At 34.7% G+C, this 13,259-nt stretch overlaps 2 protein-coding genes and 2 long non-coding RNA genes across 4 annotated transcripts in view; 1 reads left to right on the top strand and 3 right to left on the bottom strand.

Annotated features, from left to right (window-relative positions):
- Positions 1-13,259, top strand: part of LOC6044648 (protein singed wings 2) — a 35,237-nt gene that overhangs the window by 374 nt on the left and 21,604 nt on the right. The window lies entirely within an intron of this gene.
- LOC6044651 lies at positions 59-562 on the bottom strand. Its single transcript, XM_001862096.2, has 2 exons — positions 304-562; positions 59-232 (listed from the first exon to the last, which is right to left on the bottom strand). The coding sequence occupies exons 1-2, from the start codon at positions 401-403 to the stop codon at positions 105-107; spliced, it is 228 nt and encodes a 75-aa protein (XP_001862131.2). The 5' UTR covers positions 404-562; the 3' UTR covers positions 59-104.
- LOC119770796 lies at positions 8,719-11,179 on the bottom strand. The gene is made up of 3 exons (XR_005278994.1): positions 9,466-11,179; positions 9,309-9,368; positions 8,719-9,233 (listed from the first exon to the last, which is right to left on the bottom strand). It is a non-coding gene; the product is annotated as an uncharacterized LOC119770796 (long non-coding RNA).
- Positions 11,310-12,399, bottom strand: LOC119770797. Its single transcript, XR_005278995.1, has 2 exons — positions 11,893-12,399; positions 11,310-11,833 (listed from the first exon to the last, which is right to left on the bottom strand). It is a non-coding gene; the product is annotated as an uncharacterized LOC119770797 (long non-coding RNA).

Below are 13,259 nucleotides of genomic sequence, written 5' to 3'. Positions count from 1 at the left end.
TAAAAAAAGTCCTTGATTTTCATAAATAATTACTTTTTATTATGATCTCCCACCAAAAAAAAAAACATAAAAAATAAATACAATAGGTAATTTGTTCCACCCCCTCAAACGTAAGAACAAAAGCACCTTCCAATTTGACACTTTCCGCTGCGATAGCCACGTCCTTTGCACTGCGCGCTACAGTTGGGATTTGTGCACGTGAGAGTTTGAACAAACTGTCGCTTCGATACATCTGTTTGACAAAAAGAAAGGAACCTGCTCATTAATTTTACTCCAAAAATAATTCTTAAACAGTGCACATACTGATGGGGGCCACCTTTTCCGCCTCGGGAACATCCTCCACTGCCCAGGCCAAGGTCAGCCCGATCAAAACAACCAGAACGCAGCAGTAAACGTACTTCATCGTTCAAACTTCCAAATGGTAATACTTTAAAAAAAAATCTAGCAACTTGTACACCCGAACCTCACCACAAAATTTTTTTAATCAGACTAAAAGCAATTTTGTGCGCGCTTTTTCACTTATAGATTGATAACCGTCGTCGGCTTTCGTCCAGCAGAGACGGAGTCAATTTAAAGACGTGACGTGCAGCATTTAAAGAGAGAAGTTTCGTGGTGATGCGGTTATCGGAACTGGTCGTGAAGGAGTGGAGAATTTGTTGTTTACGAAAAAACACACCCATTTGAGGGTGAAAATTTCACTCATCAGGTGGAAAAAGCGATAAAAAGATTTCGAGCCAACTAAAAAGTATTTTTGATTGTAATTTTTACCTAACTCAAAAGCTTGTTGGCTAAATATTGAATGAGATGGTATGGAAGATAAGCCGTTCACAAACCTTATGAAAAATGACTAATAAAAGTGTCATTTCGACTAGTTTTCCCATTTTGTGTCTCCCATACAAGTCTTCATACAATTCTGTCCATACAAAAATGGTACGTAAATATTCGAAAATCTGTAAATTTTGAAGGAAGTTCAATTCAAGTTCAAGGTCAATTTGGTGTCTTTGGCAAAGTTGTATTCAGCAAAGTTGACAAAGTTAACTATTCATAAAAAAAATAATTTCGCGGATTTTTTCTGCCGATTTTTGAATGATTTTTTAAACAAAAAATCAATCCCTCAATATCCTTACTTTTTTGATTTTCGAGTTTTTTTTTAATATGTTTTAGTGGACCAAAACCCACTACTTATGAGCCACATGGTCAAAAATGTTGCCGCCGATTTTTTGAATAAAAAGTGATTTTTTTGGCCTCCTTTTTTATATAATATTATTTATATCGAAAAAAAGGGAGAACGAAGTTCGTCGGGTAAGGCTTGTATTATTGTAATATAATATAATATTATGTAAATTTGAATTTGCAATCTCTCGCTCCGCAAAAAAATGAACTTGCTATCGAAAAGTACTTTACAGATATTTTAATAAAATGCCTCGTCATCATTCCCTTGTGGACAACCAATCAGTGAGGTACTCCTCGATATTAGCTCCTGAAAAGTGCTAAAAAGTGCAAAAAATGCCTCACGGCAAGAAAAAGAGGCGGTCCTCACCAGTAGGATCGGCAGATTTGAAGAAGCTAAAGAATGCCGAAGCGCTACCTGCAAAGCCAGGCAGTTTGAGCAAGGACGCTCAAAATTCGTCTGGAAACCAGTTCGCTACCCTCCCTGTGGACGTGAGCGAGAAGGAAGAATTTGAACGACGGGAAAAGTTGCCACCACGCGGATGCTACGGCTGTCATCGGCATACAATGTCACTGAAGCCTAAAAAGTACCAAAGTTTTGGTGTCTAGTGTCAAAATTATGGGCAGTAACATGACGAAAAGGGCGCAATATCGAAAGGACGAAAATCATTTTTTTCTTTATTTTTGTTTTGTTAGTTAAAATGAAATTAAATGTGCACCATTATCCGGGGTAAATCGGGACTTAGACCTGATGATATACATAAAAGAATCATTCTGAGCAGCTACAGGATTTTTTTTTCCAAAAAAATTAAATAAGATTTATTATATTTTGATTTGTGAACCCTCTGAAATGATCCCTGGGCTTTGTCATAATGAGTGTCATAGGTTTGATGCTTGTTTGGCAAAGAGTATGATTTGATTCGATGTGGAATTAAAATCGAAGTGTTCAGTATATTGCTGAAGCTTCCATTTTTACACATGGACACCACTTCATGCTGCGAGAACCCACTTTGGCGTAGTCTCAGGGCTTAATCGATGGCCGGTAAGCTGTCATCGAGACAAGGAGGTTCTCTGATAGTGAAATATCACATTTGTACAATGAACCGCTACATATGTGATTTTCCCTATCTTAATGGGGTGTCAGGTTAGGATGCGGGTTTAAAAATAGTGTTGGTAGAATTTTGGATTTTAACTACAAATATCAACTTTTATACTTTGCCTTTAGTTATTTAGGGACAAAATTAGTAACAGTGAATTTAGTAATTCATCAGAATCGGTGATTTTCATTCAAGTAGCATAAAACCATTCTAATTTGTCAAAATTTTCATAGAGTCTCGATCAATCAATAGTGAAATGATATCGGACTAAATTCGTTGATCTGTTGAACTAACGGTTGTCGGATTATGATTGTATCGACCATTGTTGCGAATCGAGGATCTACTGGAATTCTGACGAACAAATGGTCGTCTCTTTTCAATTCACGAGTTGTAAAATATTAACTGCCAGACAGGTTTTAAAAGAAACGTTTTTGGTTAATAATTAAAATGTCGGGGATTTGAGATAAGTAGCTATAGGTTCCTTTAAATCTTGTATTCAATTCAAGTTAGGTAGTTATCCGCAAATGAATATTTGGACTTATATGAATAATTGAACATTTTGGACTTATGAATAACACACAATTGTGCATTTATTCTAGAGTCAGATCCATACAGCGTCAGTGTTTATTTGGTCGAAGTGTACTAATTCATTGGCAGATCTGGTTCTAGTTGTAATGTACGACAAGACTACTGACGGACGTGACAGGACGAGGGCCCAGTTTAGGACATCAACGATTGGATCACCCTCCCAAAAAAATTTGTGAACCCTCTGAAATGATAATCCCGAAACAGCGCCACTAAACATTTGGTGGCGGCTTCAGCAAGTTACGTCAGTATCACGGGCCTGGTTGCCACCAGCCCGGGAGCATGTTGACAGCTCCCATACAAACTGAGCGTACCTCTTTTTGTGGGCCCAGTGGGCCTAAGATGGCGGCCTTTGATGTTATCTAGACAAGTTTTTGAAAATGGCGAATAGTTTTAATAAAAATTATTTTTGCCTTGTTTCGGTTTAAAACGACAAAATAAGCAGTTTGGAATCATTTTTGTAAAAAACTTGTTTGGTGATACGCCTCGTCCAAATATTAGTCTAGAACAGTTGAAAGGAGCGTGCCGTGAAAGCCGTCACGAAAAAGAAGTTTCCCATGCAAATTTTGAGTTGCGTAATTAATGGGCGGATCCGACGAGGCCCACTGGCCATCTGTCGGTGAATACGCGCAACTCACGAAAACTGTCAGCTAAGGGACCGGCTGGTTGCCACCCAATTTTGTGAAAACATGGTCAACACCTCCTGGCTTTAGTCAGCAACCGAGGGAAAACCAACCAACATCAACGGGTGAAGGCAGTAATGACCTGTTTTCACCACAAGAACTTCTGAACATTTTCATCGAGATGACAACAACACTGCGTGCAGAACAAGTAAGAACGCTTGGAGGATTTATCTTAAAATACAGTTCGTAGTTTACTCGTTCTACTGCTTTTGAATATTTCAATGAATTTACTTTTTTTAGTTTTAAGTTAGGATTAGTTGTTAAAGTTATTTTTTTTTCTTTTTTTACCCAAATGTATTCGATTCAATGCAAAAATGTAAAACAATTTGAATTAAATAAATGAATGTGAACAGTCAATAATAAAACGAAAAATACAACAAAGATGAAGAGCATTTAGCCATACCACTTAGAATGTAAATAAAATGTCATTTTTAGAAGAAAATTCAATAGAGACATATTTAATTTCAAAAAAAAAAAATGCTCCGTTTACAACATACAAGCCTCCAAAAGTTTGATTTCAGCGAAATATTTGCAATTTTTCGAATTTAAAAATACACCCAAAGGAAAAATATATCTCAAAATCTGCAACATTGGATTTGTTGCAGAAAATGTCATATTTTATAACATTTTTTGCAGCAAGCCCATAGATCATTTTTGCCCGCGTGTAAAAATTTCAGCGATCTGCAGTTCTCACCAACACATATAAAGCTGGCCCGTCCCCGAGCAACACTCCAAAGAGAAGCATATGTTGGTGCTCTTTCACTCACTTTTCATCAAGCGTCCATGGCGCGGTGGTAGCGTGTCGGATCAATAACCAAGAAGTTGGTGGTTCAATCCTTTCTGCTAAGTGTTTTTTTTGTGAAATACGACCAAAAAGCCGTCGGTAATGTCGATAATTGTCGGTAACGGGCAAAAATGTCATACTCCTATATCGCAAAAAATGCATGAGGACAGATTTCATGCAGAATCTGATATACTTTCATGCCGCCATGCATCACAATCATGCGACTGCCAGTTGGGTGTAGTGATCATGAGTGACCATTTCTCAAAAAAAAAAAATATATTCGCTCTACTCGAAACTAGAGGTCTATTCCCGTACTGCAGAATTCTGCAATTCTGCACAAAAACGGCAGCAGAGCGTTCCCGTACTTTTCTGCAACAAAAGTAACTTTTCTCTCAGGCAGAAATTCTGCAGTGAGAGAGGTAGAAGTTGCAGCAAAACCGTTCCCGTACTTTTCTGCAAGCTCTCTCTTCTCTTTCTTGTTAAAAAGTTACTGCAATTTGGTGTGATGGATGTTGACTACACGCTTACATAAACTCTGCAAGTTGGGTGAAATTAAGCATTTTATTATAAGTTGTAATACAAAATATTTTTGAGTTATTTTTTTTATGTCTGGTTTTATTGAGAACGATTTTTCATATAAACGCTTTCATGCTTAGTTCATTTATGTAAATGATATAGCGATTTTTTTAGTGTTTATATTTTTACCTGATAAAAAATTGATAACTTAAGCCATAGTATTACAGCACGGCTAGTACCCCAACAAAAAATTGTACTATATAAACAAATTGTTTTTAAAAACTTTTAAAAGACACATTTCTTTTGAGTTTAATAATTTCAAATAAATATTTGTTTATGAATAAATTTTGATCTTCAATTGTTTTTGAATATACCTCGGAATATACTAAATATATGTGTTAAATAACAGGTAAATTTAATTGGAAAATAATAAATTATACCTTTAACGGTGCTACCAATTTGTATTCTTATATGAACCAAAAAAAATGTTATTTGTCGAAATTAAAATTCTTAAATTCTTAAATTCATAAATTCTTAAATTCTTAAATTCTTAAATTCTTAAATTCTTAAATTCTTAAATTCTTAAATTCTTAAATTCTTAAATTCTTAAATTCTTAAATTCTTAAATTCTTAAATTCTTAAATTCTTAAATTCTTAAATTCTTAAATTCTTAAATTCTTAAATTCTTAAATTCTTAAATTCTTAAATTCTTAAATTCTTAAATTCTTAAATTTTTAAATTCTTAAGTTCTTAAATTCTTAAATTCTTAATTTCTTAAATTCTTAAATTCTTAAATTCTTAAATTCTTAAATTCTTAAATTCTTAAATTCTTAAATTCTTAAATTCTTCAATTCTTAAATTCTTAAATTCTTAAATTCTTAAATTCTTAAACTCTTAAATTCTTAAATTCTTAAATTCTTAAATTCTTAAATTCTTAAATTCTTAAATTCTTAAATTCTTAAATTCTTAAATTCTTAAATTCTTAAATTCTTAAATTCTTAAATTCTTAAATTCTTAAATTCTTAAATTCTTAAATTCTTAAATTCTTAAATTCTTAAATTCTTAAATTCTTAAATTCTTAAATTCTTAAATTCTTAAATTCTTAAATTCTTAAATTCTTAAATTCTTAAATTCTTAAATTCTTAAATTCTTAAATTCTTAAATTCTTAAATTCTTAAATTCTTAAATTCTTAAATTCTTAAATTCTTAAATTCTTAAATTCTTAAATTCTTAAATTCTTAAATTCTTAAATTCTTAAATTCTTTAATTCTTTAATTCTTTAATTCTTTAATTCTTTAAATCTTTAATTCTTTAATTCTTTAATTCTTTAATTCTTAAATTCTTAAATTCTTAAATTCTTGAACTTTTAATTTCTACACCTTCTTGAATCATAATAAACACACATTTTTTAAGGCATATTTTAGGTTAGAAACTCAAATTTAGAGGATTTAGAGAATGAAAATTTGGACTGTTCCTATTTTATTTATTTTTTAGCTTTAAAAATTTTGATTTACTGAATTTTTTAATTTTACTTGTATTTGAAATTATAATTTCTTTAAGTTTTTTTTTCATTTCTCAGATATCTGATTTAATGTTTTTTTAGTTTTTATGTTTTTTATTATGGATTTCTTAATTTCCAGATTGCTTAATTAATTTTTGAGTTTGTGATCATTTATTTTATTTGTCAATTTTACTTCGTCACCCTTGTTCTTTCATGTGACATCCAGTCATAATTTATTTATGTTATCCTGAATAATCTTTTAAACATTCTGCTATTAAACATGTATTTAAGGTTCTATATAAAACCTTTGTTTGTCTTTTTTATCATATTTACTGCCGTTCTACGCATAATTGTCCCATGTTCAAAAAAGTGCAACTGAGAAAAACGCGATTGAAATTTTTCAACCGATTTCTGTGTTTCTACGCATAATTGTCCCGTGGGTTCCTATTCACCCTATGTGTCCCTAATCGCCCCATTTAGCAGTTTATCACCCTTATTTGTGATCCTCTTGCTATACAACAGATAAACAAGGCATAATGGTTAGTAAAACTAATGATTCCGTGTAAGAAAATACTTGGTGGGACAATTATGCGTAGAAGTTTAACGATGGGACCAACAGACTTGGTGTTGTTTTTGATGAGTTTCCGAACAAAGTACCAGATTTTATGTGTTTTTCTTAAAGTACACATCAGACTAAACTTAAAAATGGCATAAAGTCAAAATCGTCAAAAACTGACATGGGACAATTATGCGTAGAACCTCGCGTAGAACGGCAGTTTATTAAACGTACCTGCCACTTCCATTTGTAAAATTGTTTACCTAATGTACAAAATTTGAGTTGTTTCTAATATTAATTTTTACCTAAGCATAATTAATTTCTAGTTAATTAATAAATAATACATCCTTGATTTTTTAAATTAATAAAATGTTGTGCTGCATAAAACAAATAATGTCCCAGTTCAAGAGGTAAACTTCTTTCAATTCCTTTTTTTGTCAACCATTTTTTTTTTAATATTTTGAAATAAATTAAAAAAAATAATACCCAGTTTGAGTAAATCCACTCAACTGTGTACAATATTGCAGAAAAAGTACTGGAACGCGCTACCCAGGCAAATTTTTTGCCGCTTCTCTCCTTGCAGAACTTCTGCAAAAGAGAGAGATGAAGAGAGCGAGCTGAAAAGTACGGGAACGTGCTGCAAAAAAGTGACTTATGCTGGCTGCAGAATTCTGCAGAAGCTGCAGAAATTCTGCAATTCTGCAAGTACGGGAATAGACCTTAGGTGTCCGTCCGGGGCCAACATTTACTTCCCCATCCGACGGAAGGCGTGATCAGACAAATCTCGTCTCGAAAAATGCCACCGGGATCTTCTGGGATCGAACCCAGGCCGACTGTGAAACTTCCGGTTGTTGCCTATCTACAGAACATTTATGCTACTCTATAAATTACCAATAAAAAGTGCTCAAAAATGTGTTTAACATTAAATTAAGTGTTTGTTTGCCCCTACGGGCACATGTATTTGCACGGCACTAGGAAAGTTAGCTTCACTTAAATGTGCTGTAATCAATTCATTGGATTGGTGTAATGCACCAAACAAAGCAAAGCAGAAAATTTCAAAATCAAGTTGATTCATTCCACCCTTACAGTTTATGTATGAAATACCTCAGTGAGGAAGCCAAAACAATAACAAAATAAACAATTTTAGCTTGAAACCTTCATTCTAGGAATCATCTCTCCAGTTAAATATTAAATTTTATCCTCCAGTTTGCTTTACGTGTTCGGTCCATTTTACGACTGGATCAAAGGCGCAAAAACAGCGGCACAATTTTGGGTGCTAATGATTCAAAGTTGTTTTTCGTACAGCTTTATGGCACAGCCGGTCAGTTAGTTTCTGAGTATCGTTATTTATTAGTGAGGGGAGGGAGGTAAAAACTATTTAGTCAATTATTTTTCTTTCTACGGGTTGTTGAACTCTCTTTGTGGTTGAAAACTTGTGAAATCAAGGCTCAAATTTTCACATCCACGCAATCAAGCACTCGATATGCATTGAACACACACAGAAAAAAAAAATCCGGTAAATTTACATCATTTATGATGTACCAAAAGTGCACGTCATTAATGATGCGAAATTACATCTATTTCATTTTAAATTTACATGCCATCCGATGTAAACGGGCCAAGGCAAAATATTTCCAAGTCATGTAAATTTACGATGAAATATACGTAAATTTACGAACCAAAAAAAATTTTTTTTGGCCCCGCTGAATCTTGAATCCGATGTAAATTTCAAATGCCTTCGTAAATCGTAGTTCAGATAGATCAAACTTTAACTTCATTTTGGCTCAAAAGCCGATTGAATAAAATAAATCTTTCTGAACCGCGAAATAAACAAAGGATTCAAAACTACACCAGACTATAGATTCAACGAAGCAATGTACAAAAGTGTTTAGCAAAAAGTAATTTGGGGCCCACGAGTGTTATTGTTCTAAAAGGGAGGTGATGTTTACTATACGGAATGTACATACCTAGCGGAAGGCAGTCAGCTGATGATCATTGGCATAGAATAGCATCCGTCGGCTGATACTGGAGGCTAGCGGTCTGGATGAGCCCACACTGCTTCCAAGGTTGAACTGCTTCTGCTCAGCTATGCCATTCACGCGACGTGGTTCTCGAACTCCTTATTGAATGCTGACGGCAGTGTATCCGTGCGAGTCAGCAAAGTTCGTCGACCCTATGCAGCGGCAGCACGGGCATTCTCGTCAGAATCTTGTACCAGGACATCGTCGAGTGCACTGCATGCAGACTCCGGATCAGATTGGACCGCAGCCGCTTTTCGTCGATTCGCATGGTCCGTGGCAGTTCTGGTGAAACGCATAACGAAACAGAAGAGTTGTTGGCTCTAGGAAAAAACACGGGACGGTTAGTTTGAGGACAATAGCTACACAAAGAGCAATGTCGTCGATTCCATACTTACGGCTCGGAGAAATTTTCCACGAACGACTCACTCGATGCACGCAGAACAATGAATGTTGAGCTGGTATGGAAAATAAGAAAAATCAATTACGAAAAATTATTCCACGAAGAACACAACAAAGAAGTTGTTCTATTTATTGAGAGTTGTTGTTACTCACGCGTTATCAAAGTGTCCTGGCGGTGATGGTTCCGTTGGAGTCGATGGCAAACTAGTAGCTAAGCACTTATACCAGCAACCGCTTGTTGATGTCCCGCGAAATGAATGTTTTGCCCTGTTTTTCTCTGCTTGGACACGAGCCTAGATCTGCTTTGCCGTTCCTGGTCCCGTGACTCTTTGGCCACCAACCGTTCTGGATATACGTCTTCCTTTGGTCGCATTTCTCGGCCAGTCGTTTCTCGCGCATCTCCGATGCCTTTCAGTTCACTTCTCGTTGATCCACTGGACCTCCTCCTCCCGTTCGACTTCGGCCGTTTGGCGTTTGAATGACCACACAGGCGCGGGAAACCAGTCCTCGATCTGATGGCGCCATTCCGGGACGCGGAACAGTTTGCTATTGGCCGTGCCCAGCCAGCAAGGTTTTCGGCGGAATCGATTGGTGGTGAATTGGAGCAGCTTCTAATTCGCCGACAGGCTCGAAGGAAGCGCACCAAACATCTCGTGGCCAGCAATCCGGCGGCGGTCCAAAAGTCGTACAGTAATTTACACGGTATAACTTGCGAAAAACCGAACTTACTGCTGCGAGTATCCCAACAATTTTTTTTTTTGCATCAATCGAATGACAGAAGCAGAAAAGACGAGCGCGTGCATGAAATCAAAACAAAAATATTTACACGGTGCAAGAGAAATAGTTAAAAGCAGTAAATAGAACTTTTTTTAAGAGGTACTAGATTACACGCTTCCGAAATAAAACCGATTTATGTTGAAGTAATCGAAATAAACCAAGATGGTCAAAATTTAATTTAATTTAAATAATCATTATCAAATTCAAGCAAAACAATGTAAATGGCCCAAAGCCGAAGTGTAAACAAAGAGTCTGTCTTGCTCGTTCCTTATGTAAACATCCACTGACGTAAGCCGGACAGACTGTTTGTTTACACTTCGGCTTCGACCTATTTACATTGTTTTGCTTGAATTACTACCTTAATCTAGAGTACTTTTTAAAAATAATCAAGGCGCCATGGGTTTCCTATTTACATAGGACTTTTTGAAAAGTAAGCGAGATATTAACATTCACTTCGTTTCTGGAGCAACATTTGCAGCAAATCATGATTTTTGTTTGCAAAAAAGTATAAAATGTGACATATGTTTTGAAAAAAATTGCAATGGTCTAATTTTCGATAAAAATAAAGATAGTTACAAATTTAACAACTGTTTTACTTTAAATAAACTTTTAATTCTACTTAATAAAATAGCTTTTCAATTATTCGCAAATTATTCGTGTCCAAATCTTTAAAAAATATTCTTGGCTCAATCAGTTTATTCGAATGGAATCTAGAGTTTTCGACGCTTAGTTAATGTTGGTGGTAACTGAGCCTTTAAAATCTAATCAAATTTATTCAAATTTGAAATTTGTTTAAAAAATGTTTCGACTGGTATTGCAGATTGCAAGGGGTATGGTTTCAGTGTGCAAATATTTTGTGTGCAGTTATGATTTGCACAGGGGGGAAATTTGGTGCAAAGTGCCTTTCCTTGCCCTTATACAAAGTGTAAACTAACATGTTATCCTGCAGGATATCGTTAGCAAATAAATTACAATTACAAGTGTGCAATAGATGAGCTCAAAAATCTTGTTCTGGAGAGTATGCTCAGAAATAAGTACATCTTGTTTTGAGTACAAGAAGGAAATACTACAATCTATTTAACTCTTTTCAGAGTGTGAACTGTCAGCAATATTTTGACGTTTTTTTCATTTCGCTATTTGTTAACATTTTAATTACTATCTAAACAGCTTTTTCTAGAAAAAGACCGAAACTTTACAGAAGAAAAGTTGGCTACACGGGGTAATTATGAATTCCGCACTGAATATAAAAAATAAGCATACACTGACCAAATTTTAGGCAATTGACGTCTCCGTTGACCAGATCCTGCTATCAAACTGCGGCCGGATAGGGTCACCACGCCGATTCCAGTAACTTGGGTTCCAAAGCAAGATGATTCCTCGGATGATTCCTTTCATCTTCAACCAGGACAAGCTGCCCGAAGAAACTCGAATCGAGGGAATCGTTTGCCGTCTAGCATCTGCTTTGGAAACATTTGTTATAAAATGACGAGCCGGACCGGAAGCAGAAAAAGGTACATTTGCGGGAGAAACATCTGGACGAAGTGTCAGGAACTTCCAGCAGGTGATTCCTAGAAGTATTCCGTTGCTTCGTTTGAAGTCGTAGAAAAATGATTTCAACTATTATCAAAAAGTTATTACATACTTTCGTGAGAAACTTACTTGATCAGTTTAATAAGTCGTGATGCAGTCTATAAAGCATCTTCATTTATTCGAAAGGCAGGCTGCCATTGGCAGCAGACAGTTTCTAAAAGACCAAACATTTAAATTTTCTTCACAATTTTACTTCAACTAATCAATACTCACCAGCATCTGGATCAACGGCTCAAAAACTAATGTTTCACTGGTTGCTTGACCGATTATTCTCGAAACTCTTAGAATAGTTGCTTGGAAGCCCAAAAGTACGGTCTGATTATACGAAAGATTAACATAATACCAACTACCTGAGATTAGCATCAAATTGTTTCATTTGTTTGCACTCAGAATATCAACATAAACAACAAAATTTAGCCGCCAAACTTTCGCTTCTCCTGCCACCAAACACTACCAAGCTTACTTGATTGTTTTGTTTTGAGCTGTCATCGTCAGAATTGACTTCACAATTGAAATTTACACGATTTTGAAATTTCAGTGCAGCTAAATTACATTGAATGTATATTTTACATGCAATTTGAAGTTCAAATTTTCCGAAAATCAACAAACTGAAATTAATTTACATAACAATTGACCATTACGTATGATTTGGTTTTACATAATGGCTCTTTAAATCATATTCAACGATTTACATCAAGTTTCAATTTTACATTAAGCATGTTTACGTATGGTTTACATGACCGTTAAATTTACACTTTTTTTTCTGTGCAGAACAACATTTGATTTAATCCTTGGCCCCGAGGGGAAACATTGTGTTGTTCAAACTCACTCAAATTACAAATTCATCGGAGACTCATCAATGAACATGATTGCTGCTCTCTGCCACCATTGGTAAAACGGTGATTTTTATTAATTACGATATTATTTTAAAATCGATGAAAATGTGAAATTCGTTTGAAATCAGCCTCCATTTGAAAAGCTAATCTTTTTCAAATACACAAAAAACGAAATAGCAAGAATTTCCTGTCCATTGCTCTTGCCTGTTATCAGAATATCGTCAGCATCTTTACGTATCTTTTCCATCATCTACTGTGGAAGGTACCACGTGCCATTAGTCACTCAATTCCCGGTGGAAACAGAGAGCATTGTATATTGCGCGTAGAGCAAGAGCAATACACTTTTCTCTTGATATCTTTATTATGTCTTTATACTTAAATACAATTTCTCATTGTACAATTTGCAAACTAATGTTTGAAAACTTCAATTACATCATCTTTAAATTTGAAGGTGAATTTAATAGAGAAGCTCTAATTTTATTGGTAGAGGTAATGAAAAAGTGTATTTACAGATATATTTTAACATTTAATTCAACTTAGTATTTAATTTGATAAAAAATAAATGATCAATATTTGACTCATATTTTACAACCAACCATGAAAAATATTTAGATAACATACGTTTTTATTCATTATTTTTTAAACGAAATTGATAATATCTAATACAAAGAACATTTAGTTCAAACAAATGTGACTTTTTGATAACTTTTCTATGCTAAGCCAGTACTCAAATATTTGGACTCT

This window comes from Culex quinquefasciatus, chromosome 3 (genome assembly GCF_015732765.1).
Source record: "Culex quinquefasciatus strain JHB chromosome 3, VPISU_Cqui_1.0_pri_paternal, whole genome shotgun sequence".
In the NCBI taxonomy this organism is placed as follows: Eukaryota; Metazoa; Arthropoda; class Insecta; order Diptera; family Culicidae; genus Culex; species Culex quinquefasciatus.
Note: the sequence above shows the minus strand (reverse complement) of the source record. Positions and strands in the feature narration are given on the sequence as shown.